Source organism: Mustela putorius, unplaced genomic scaffold (genome assembly GCF_011764305.1).
Source record: "Mustela putorius furo isolate JIRA1106 unplaced genomic scaffold, ASM1176430v1.1 tig00000997_pilon_pilon_pilon, whole genome shotgun sequence".
In the NCBI taxonomy this organism is placed as follows: domain Eukaryota; kingdom Metazoa; phylum Chordata; class Mammalia; order Carnivora; family Mustelidae; genus Mustela; species Mustela putorius.
The window spans coordinates 1,509,385-1,519,697 of NW_025421527.1; the positions used below are offsets into that span (position 1 = coordinate 1,509,385).

Consider the following 10,313-nt stretch of genomic DNA (forward strand, 5'->3'; position numbering starts at 1 on the left):
AGGGGAAATTACCTCTTTCGGTACTGAGTACTCTAATACCATAGAAATACCACCCAGATCAAGGAACAGAACATTGACAGCAACCCCCACAAGACCTCCTGTGCCCACCCCTTCATCTCTATTCTATCTCTCCTCACCAGACATATCACTATCTTGACTTCTAAAAATATATTTTAGTGCATGCTCTCTCTCTCTCTCTCTTTAACTTTATAAAAATAGGATTCTATAGTATTTTTTCTCTTGGGTCTGTTTTTTCCCCCCCTCAATAGTACTTTCATGAGATTTGTATGTCTTTGTGCTTGGATATAATGCATTCATTTTCACTACTTTATAGAACATCAGTGCATGAATATACTCGAGTTCGCTTATGTAGTTGACTACTGATGGACATTTGGGTTATTTCCAGTTTGAGACTATTATAAAAATTCAAACTATGAACATTCACATGTGTGTCTCTTGGTAGATACGTGCACTATTTTGTTGGGTATGCACCTAGAAGTAGAATTGTTGAATCACAGTGTGCGTATTCTCAAATTAGCTAGATAAGGCCAAACTGCTTTTCAAAGTGAGCACACCAATTTACCTTCAGGCCAGCTACACATTCTAATCAAAACTAGGTGTTATCAGCCTTTTAAATTTTAGTCATTCTGTGGGATGTGTCTTTTTTTTTTAAGATTTTATTTATTCATTTGATAGATATCACAAGTAGGCAGAGAGGCAGGCAGAGAAAGAAGAAGGGAAGCAGGCTCCCTGCTGAGCAGAGAGCCCGATGTGGGGCTTGATCCTAGGACCCTGGGATCATGACTTGAGCCAAAGACAGAGGCATTAAACCACTGAGCCACCCAGGTGCCCCGGGATGTGTCTTTTTATAGTTTTATTTTGCATTCCCCTAATTATTAAGGAAGTTGGACAATGCTTCTTTTATTTATTGGTCATCTTAATATCCTCTGTCTTCAAGTTCCTGTTCAATCTTTTGCCCATTTTCCTTTGGATTTCATGCTTTTAAGAAAAAAAAAAAGATTTTATTTATTTATTTGACAGAGATCACAAGTAGGCAGAGAGACAGGCAGAGAGAGAGGAGGAAGCAGGCTCCCTGCTAAGCAGAGAGCTGACATGGGGCTTGATCCCAGGACCCTGAGATCTCAACCTGAGCTGAAGGCAGAGACTTTAACCCACTGAGCCACCCAGGCACCCTGAATTTCAGGCTTTTTAAAAAGTGATTAGTATGAGTTCTTTAAGTATTTTTAGCTTTTTGGCAGTTACATTTTGTTTTCTTTTTTAATAAAAAAAATTTTTTTGGCAGTTACATTTTAGCAGAGACCTTCACCCATTCTGTGATTTGCCTTTGCAATTTGTCAGTGACACCTGATAAAGAAAGGTTCTTAACTGCAGTGTAGAGCAATTCAGTAATCTCTTCCTTTACAGATAATGCTTTTTGTGTCCTATTTGAGAAATCGTTCTGTACTCCTGGGTAATGAAGATATCCTATCATTTTCTAAAAGCTGTGTTGTTTATCTTCCACATTTATATCTGTTATGTACCTGAAATGACTTTTGGAGTAGGGTGTGAGATGGGTCAGGTTTCATTTTTCTTCATCTGGTTGTCCTATCAACCACATATTGAAAAGATACCCCTTGCCTCTGTCAGTGCTGCCTTCATCACAAACCAAGGGTCCGTATACGTGAGGATCTCTGTATTGTTTGGTTCTCCGTCCTGCACCCTTTCCCTGTGTGTTTGCACTTGTGCTGGTGCCACGCAGCCTTTACAAATCCATCATAGATTACAGATTCATCACAAGTTTGATGTCCAGCAAAATGTCTTCTCATTTGTTCTTGTTCTTCATCAAGAGTTCTTGGCCATTTTCATTCATTTGCATTTCATATATATTTTAGATTCAGTTTGTCAAGTTCCACCTAAAAATCCTGCTGGCATTTTAATCAGAACTGCACTGATGACTTTGAGAAGACTATAATTACTTACAGTAATGAGCCTTTCCATTCACAGAAAAAGACATCTTTTCCTTCATGTCGGTCTTCTTAAATTCTCTAAATGATGTTTTATCGTTTTTTGCATAAGAGGACTTGTCCATCATAATTTATTACTTGGAATTTGAGCATTTGAGATTTCTGGAATACTATCATCAACATTATATTTTTAAAAATCTTGAGTTTCTATATGTTACTGATACATAGAAATACAATTAATTTTTGTATTTTAACCTTATATTTGCAACATTGCTAAACTCACTTATAAATTCTAGTCATTTATCTAGAGATGACTTGGATTCTCTCTGCACACAATCGTATCATCTGTAAAAAGAAATTACAGTACATTTCTTCATTTTCAAGTCACATAACTTCTCTTCCTGTTTTTACTGGCTGAGATTCCCTACCCAGTGCTGAATGGAAGTGTTAGAAGAGGCATCCTTGGATGGTTCTAAACCCAAAAGGGAAACTTTCAACATCTGATCATCAAGTATGGTTTTTTGCTGAAGGCTTTTATAGCTACATTTTCACCTGACTGAGAACATTCTCTTCTATTCCTAGTTTGCTAAGGAACAGACGTCGAATTTTATCAACACTCTCTCTGCATCTGTTGATATAATCTTCTGGATTTTTTATATTGATCTTTTTTATTTATCCGCGGAACCACAGTGATCTACAAAGACTACACGGCATTCGCATTCCTGGAACAGAAATGATCTAGTCTGGCCCTTTTTAAATATTGCTGGGTCCTATTTTATTAATACTTGGTTGGGAGGATGCTGTTACTGACCGTTTGGTTTCCAAGTGCAACTGGCCTGCAATTTTCCTCTCTTGTGATGCCCCAGTGAGGTTTTGAACCAAGATTATGCTAACCTGACAAAATGAGTAGAAGTGCAGGCTCATTTCCTAGTGCTACTATAACAAACATCTGCAGACAAGGAGACTTAAAGCTATAAAGTCATTCTCTAACAGTCATGGAGGCCACAAGTCCGAGATAGAGGTGTGGGCAGGGCCATGCTCCCTCTGAAAGTGTGGCTTTGCCTCTCGCAGCGTCTGATGGTTCCAGGCACCCTTTGGCACGCGTCGGCTGTAGCTACAGAACTTCTGCTTCCACCTCCACATACATTTCTTCTCCCTGTTTCTCTGGGTCTTGTCCCTTCCTGTCTCTTACAAGAAGCCTTACAACCCTTACAAGAAATCTCTGGATTTAATCCAGTGGGACCTGAGTTTGAAATCCTTACCTTAATTACATCTGCAAAGACCCTCTTCCAAGTAAGGTCACATTTCTAGATTTTGGATGGATCTATCTTTTGGGGATCACAGTTCAACCTCCTACAGGGTATATTTCCTTTGGGCAGGATTGATGTTTTTTTTTCCCTTAAATATTTGGTAGGATTCATGGGTGAAGCTATCTGAGTCAGGGGTTCCTCTGAGGGAGGAATCTTTTAAATTACACTTTTATTATCCCATTCTCCTCCCTTTTGTTAATTAAGCAACCTTTTTTCCTGTTTTTTGGTTGCTAACCTGGAAATTACAAAATGCATCTTTGACTCACCAACGTCTAATAGTTAGTCTCTTCCTGGACAATACGTCATCTTCCCTTTAACATCACCCTCTGATTTGTGTACATTTTTTGGCCATGATTTTAATTTTATGTATGTTTTCAATGTGGGAGACATAGTTGTTATTGTTTTACACATCAATATGCGTTTACACTTGCCTACGTTTTTATAGTTCTCTTTGTTCGAAGAGAACAAAGAGAAAAAGCTTTTTGCAAAGCTATATGTTATGATATAAAGACTAATAACGTGGAAAATAATAAAATGTTAATATTTCCCTTGCTCTTATTCAAAATGGTGGTATTATAAAGACTAGGGTAACAGGGAAATTATGTAACACACATTTGCTGTCCGCTAGAGAACTCTCATAGGTCTTACCAGGACTGTTGCCTTGTACAACTCTGGGAGACACTGCTTATGAAGAATATGTGAGAGTAACACCCCTGGGGCTGCTTGTAAGTCATGCTCCCTGGACCCATGCCCTAACTGAAGACACCTGCATAAAAAATGTACTAAGTTATTACAACTGTGTTTAAGAGAATTCCCTAAGTCCTGGTTAAAATCCTGAAGGGAGCACTAACCACGCGCTAACCATGTTGTGTTGAAGTGGAAAGACTATAAGTGGTTTCCTTTATGCTTTTTTCCTCCTTTCCAAAACTTCTTAACTAAATATTAAAAGCATAAGTTATTAACTTCTCCCCTGGGCCCCTAAGTCAGGTCATACCAAAGTCCTTGCAGACAGGAAGACAGGCAGGGGTGGATAAAGGTCTCTTAATTAAATTGTTTCACGTTGTCTTCATCTATCTCATTATTAAAAGTACTTCTCCCTTAAATTCATTTTTTTTTCTCCAAAATATGGCATCTATGAGCTGTATGGGATCTTGAAGGTCATCTATTTGAATCACTCAATTGCTGCTTGAGTTATCTTCTCATTATTACTTCCAAAGTGTTGGCTAGCTTCTTTTTACTAAAATATAGTCTGTGAACAAGCAGCATGAGCATCACCTGGGACCTTATTAGAGATGCAGAAGCTCAGGGCTTACCCCAAGTCTTCTGAAAGAGAACCAGCCTTCTAACAAGACAGCCAGGTAATGCATATGCACATTCAAGTGTGAGAAGCCCTAGTCTACCCCAGGCACTTCTGGTAATGGGGAATTCTCTGCATCCCAAGGCAATCCACTCCACGTCTGAGCATCTCTTAGTATTAGAAAGATCTTCACTATTTTGAAACAAAATGTTTCTTCCAAATCCCAATCTTGGCTTAAACCTGAAGGACTCTACAGAACAAATCTAATTCCTCTTCTTCAAGACAATCCAGCAAATATATAAAGAGATTCCCACCTTGAATCTTCTTTCCTCCAATCAACTTTTTCAATTCTATAATTCTGAGCTTCTTCATGTTAAAACCCATGTTTAGTTTCTGGTCTTGCTCTACATCCAGGAGAAGTGGGGGGCAGCACTATGCTAGACCAGAGTTCTGAAGTGTGTTGAAAGGATGACTTCCCTGAGATAAGTCTTGTTGCCTCTGTCTTACGGGGATGTGGTCTCAATTTACCCCTACATTGACTTCATCCTGGTATTATGGATTGTAAATCATTTAAAGTAACATCAACTGATTTTTTTTAAAATGTGCCGGGCACTACTTTTGTGAAGAATGGGAAGAAATATGGGAATAGTCTGTTTGAAAAAACAACATGTAAATAAGTGAGAGTGTTTTAAATATCATACAGTTACATGCCAGACTTTAAATATCTGGGAATCCAGGTAGAGGAGAGGTCATTACAAGTTGGGGTAAGGAAAGAAGAACAGCCTGATGAGAAGACCAGGCACTTAAAGCTGACGAGCCTCTGGGGACTCCTGGCTTTGATACTTCGTACACATGCACACAGGAGAGTACTAAGTCTTTCGGAGCCTTCGCTTGTCCATCTGTGACAATGGGATTTAAGGTGCAGAGTTGGCGGGAGACAAATTTGGCACTTGTGGAAAACACTGTAAACACTCAGAAATGTATACTTACTACGAAGTTCCTCACTGGGGCAGGAGAGAGAGACGTTCCAGGAAACCATGTCAGAGTCCAGAATAGTGGGAGCGGCAGCGTGTGCTGGAATGAACTTGGTGTGTTGTAGGTGACAGGAGCCAGACAAATGTTAGGACGATCCTGTTCCCTTCCACTGCGCTGGTGACAGCCACACCAGTTCCAGTGCACTGCGAGGAAGACTTAAAACATCTGGGGAGTGTTCTTGGTGCCGTGGGCTGCCTCTCGAGGCTGTGAGCTCCGCGAGGCCACTTGGGGAGTCCAAGCAAAACCCTGGGAATTGAATTCTGGGGAATCTGCAGGAGCATTTCCACCTGAGAAGGAGGCTGGGCCCGTGGACTCGGAGGGGCTTTCTGGCTCCAAGTTTCTGGATCTTGTGTTTCTCCGTGGGCAGACTCGGATGGGAAAGACTCTGCTCAGCTGATTTCCTCCTCTTTGCGTCTCTTCTAGTCTGTTCAGAAGAAAGCCGACCCCCTGCCGGCTCAGGACCCCTGCACCACCATTTACGTCGCTGCGGCAGAGCCTGTCCCAGACCCTGTCCAGGTGAGGCATCCCTCGGAGGCTCCTCTCCACAGGGAAGGAAGAGGTGGAGGGAGGGGGTGGTGGGACCTGGGGAGAGCCACGATCCAACAGTCCTGAAGTGGAGAAGGCAGGCCCTAGCAAGTGGGTCACAGGGGTCCTCCGTGGCCTCGGCTGTGGGACTTCCGGGAGCCCCTCCTGGCTGCTCACACGGGGACACAGCTCTCTGTTCGCTAGTGTTTCTCTGAGAGCTGTCCAAAAAGCTGTCATCAGAATCAGCTGGCATATTTGCTAAAAATAAAGATTTCTGGAGCTTTCTCCCAGGATTCTGTTCAGTCAGAATGTCCATGGTGAGCAACCAGGCATCTACACATTAAAAGCAACCTCCCCAAGGAGTCCCAGAGCGTGTTTACCTTTGCGATGTGCATCTTGATTCCAAGAGCTCCTGACTTCAGCTGCATAACAGCATCGCAGGACAGCTTTGTACAAAAGGCTCATGCGGGGGCTCCATCCAGCCCAGCCGCGTCGGAGTCTGTAGGAGCGGAACGGTGCCTGGCATAAGCCCGAAGACAGTGCAGTGCGCGGCCGGGCGGAGCCTTGCCATCTACGCCCACTGCAAGATCAGCATGGGTCCGGTTTCCGACAGCAACTGTTCCTTTTCCTAAAGGGACAGACGTAAATTCGGGGCTGCTATCTTGCCTCCAGTGGGATTCTGTTAAAGAAAGCATTTTAGAAGATAATTGAGGGTCAAAAGTCCACAGAAATGCTTACATGGACCCCTCCGCCTGAAAGTGCTTCCTGGACAGACGCCTGGGAATGCCTGGAGAGGATGCCCTGTCTGCATCTGGAGGTCTAGTCTCAGAGCACTGTCCTCTCCTATGGGGGAAGTAAACATGTGAATCCAACTTTTAAAAGCTTTAAGAAATAATGCAGATTTTTAGTGATGCTTTCTTCATCAAAAAACAGCCTGTTGTATTTCACATTTCACAGCAAAACCTCCTGAATTCCTCCATTCCTGTCTTTCTCTGACTCTTGAATCTACTCTACCTAGAAGACACCTTTGCCTGCAGTCCTGTCTCTCTCCCCTCCCTCTCTGCTCCAATTCTTCCTTCTCTCTTTGGGTCTCACTATCCCTTTCCAAAGTTCAGCGAATTAGGGTTCTCTTGGCTTCCCCAACTGTGCCCCATGCCCAGTAGCAAAACAAATGGTTTTCCTTATAAGGCAAGGTCAGGGAAGAAAGCAAAGAGAAACATCTCCCGGGTCTCCCTGACTGACGGGGAGTGATGGGGTGCACACACCTGGACGGGATCTGGAGCCCTGGGGTGCGCCTCCCAGCAGGTCACTGCACCCCCTGAAATCTGAGACTCTTTCCCTTTAGTCAGCAGCGCAGTTCCCATCTGTAGCCTGTGAAGGTGGTGCCTCTCCTCACAGACTTCTGTTTTGCCCCCAGGAATCAAATTCCATGACAGTCTATGCCAGTGTGACACTTCCTGAGAGCTGACACCACAGACTCAGCGAAGGGACTTTCTGAAGGAATCTGGAGGGACCACAATAAACACTGAACTTGGCTCCAGGTCCCAAGCTCCCCATGACTCTCTGCACACCTGTACTCTTCTCAGATCAACTCCTCGGTGATGCTTTGTCCGCAGCCACCTGCGGGATGGACAAGGGACTGAGGCTTTCCGAGCCCTCAGCCTGCTCCTCAGGAAGAGAGAGCTGTAGGATCACTTGCCAGCTCTGCGGTGTAGCAGACGGAATGAGTAACGTGGGTCCAGGGAGCCCAGACCTCCCGGTTCTTGCTTCTTGCTGGGACTGGACAATAAGAACCAAAGGCAGGAAGCTGGGACCTCCAGGACCTCTGACAGCTGACCCACCAGCCGCAACATCTGGAACATTTTACGTCTCGGCTGGCGGTGCTCGGTCCCGGGAGCTGACCCCGCTCCGCACAGACCTGACCAGGGCTCTGTGCCTCGCTCTCTCTCCGGACGGGCAGTGAAGGGTGAACTCCTCATCACAGGTGGAGCGCTCTCAGATTCTTCTATGAAAGAAGCTAATAGAGTCAGTATTTTATTTGTGAAACCCGGAAGCTGAAGGATCAATAAACTGACAATGTGACTGTGAAGTCTTTGAGCTCTGAATAATGGAAACAAAATCACCCAAGATTCTTAAAAAATTCTAGAATATTTAAGTTTAATATTATATAACACATATACTTACATATGTAATATTTAAGGATTTAAGAATACGTAAAGGTATTCCGCTGAGGTTTAAAGGGACGTGACAAGCGTTTGGGGGCGCTGTTGCCGAGGCACGTGGCACCTTCAGGACTTGTCCCAGGCTGACCTTTTACTTCTACTTCTCAAAGTGATCTTTCAATCCCTACTTCTCTGTTTACTCGGTTGAACAGCGCCTGCGGAACATCCACTAAAATGCTCTCACCACGCTTGGAATCCGCTCACACCCATGGTCCACCGTCCTCCGGGTCTTTACCGGGGCACCTGCCCTCCCCTTCTCACACAAAATGTAACCTGATCTAGAAAATTAACATATGGTGACCCAACAGCATCCGATAATTGCATGCTGGGTAACTTCAATTGCAGGTCGCAGACAGAAAGAGCCTCTGTTGGCAAAGTCCTCTTTTTCCCTATTCTCTGCTCTCAGGCAGGCCCGCTTCAAGGTAAGCTCTTAGTGAAACCTGCTAAGTCGGTTCTTGGAAGACCTTGGTGAACCCTGGTTCGGAAATCACCAGCCATGTCGCAGCCGTGTGAGGCCATCAACTTGCCAGCGCAAGGACGCCGGCCCCAGCTGCTTGACTGTCGTCTTCCTGGATCCAGACCGCGGCTCCTCCACCCCTACCCTGCCTCCTCTGGACCTGGAAACTCAGGGTCGCGGGCGCACTGTCTGCGCCAGAGTGACCTCGCCCCGTGTCCCTTCATCTCCTGCTTTCTAGTTTCTAATTCGGACTCTGGGACTGAGTGGCCAGGGCGAGGTCACGCAACCACGTTCTGCCTCCCAGGGGGGCTGGGAATTGAATATCTGACAGGTTCCCCTTTCACATGGTCGGTGGGATCTGCCTTTTACAAGTTAGGGAATTCTACAAACACAAGCAAGTGAGACGGAAAGCCGAGCAGGCAAAAAAAAAAATCACTGTATGTCGTATAAACGTAGGCTCACAGTCTGTTCTCAGAAACCGAGGAAGCTACTAGCGAGGGTCTGTAAGCCTTCGGGTGATGAACCCTCAGACCTTTACCTCAGCTCGGCTTGTTCTAGCCCCTTAGTTCTCACGCTTGGCTTTTCCTTGTGGCCGAATTCTGCCCAATGGAAGGAAAGAAAGGAAGGAGGAGAGAGGAAGCTCTCCCCTCAAAATTCCCCAGCAGAGGCTCCAGACCTCACTGAGGAGGATGGCTGCGTCTTGTGGACTTTCAGACTGTCCTTCAAATGACGTTTGATGTCAGGTTCTGCACCATCAGCTTCAGGGTCACGTGGGAAAGCACACACCCCTCGGCTCACACCCTTCCCACCCAAGACACTGCTGGTGGGGCCGGAGTGTTCCTTTTCCTCAGGCCTAAAAAATGAAACTGATACTATAGAGTCCAGCTTCCCCATGTTTCTTTTCTAATGTCTTCTTTTGATTGAGCATTTCTGAATTTTAGAGAACTCAAGAGGAACAGGCCATTCCCAGTATTAAGGGGCTGGGCTCCAAAATGCAGCTGGGCGTAGTCCCTCCCGAGGACACGGCTCTGGTCCTACCAACCCATGTGATTGGTCAACCGGGCCTAGGCACACTGGAGAACCCCTGATGACAGTAAGCTACGTCTCTTCCTGAGTTTTTGTTTCTACCTCCTGGAAATGAATAAAATTTGGATAATCGATCAAGGAATTTGCCCTTTTGTCTTGTGTTACCTAGAAGTTTCCTAAGATGGCAATATGACAAAGACACGTCCCACTGCCTGGTGTCTTTGCAGCTGTGAAACCCAGAGGGTGGCTGATTGGGTCTGATAAGGTGTGACGTTGTCCCTTTCCTAGGGTGTGGGCAAGGGTTAGCTCTGTGCCCCCAAGTCACCGAAGTTGGGAGCCACTCTCCCCCAGAGAAGAGAGCTGTATATATGCCAATATTCCCAAGGTGATATAAATAGTAGAGTTTCCAGGATACCTTTAAAATAAACACTGATGCCCAAACCCTACCTCCAACCCGAACGAAATCTGGGTGGACGT

The 10,313-nt window shown here is 44.9% G+C and overlaps 1 protein-coding gene across 3 annotated transcripts in view; it reads left to right on the forward strand.

The window, feature by feature from the left end:
- SLAMF1 (signaling lymphocytic activation molecule family member 1) overlaps positions 1 to 9,970 on the forward strand; it is a 32,823-nt gene extending 22,853 nt beyond the window's left edge. For 2 of the 3 annotated variants that reach the window (XM_004775878.3, XM_045086585.1), the window contains exons 6-7: positions 6,030 to 6,122; positions 7,549 to 9,970. In XM_004775878.3, the coding sequence (XP_004775935.1) occupies positions 6,030 to 6,122; positions 7,549 to 7,599 (144 nt within the window). In that variant the 3' untranslated portion in view covers positions 7,600 to 9,970. The other variant, XM_045086584.1, reaches the window with a different exon arrangement.
- The last annotated feature ends 343 nt before the right edge of the window (positions 9,971 to 10,313 follow it).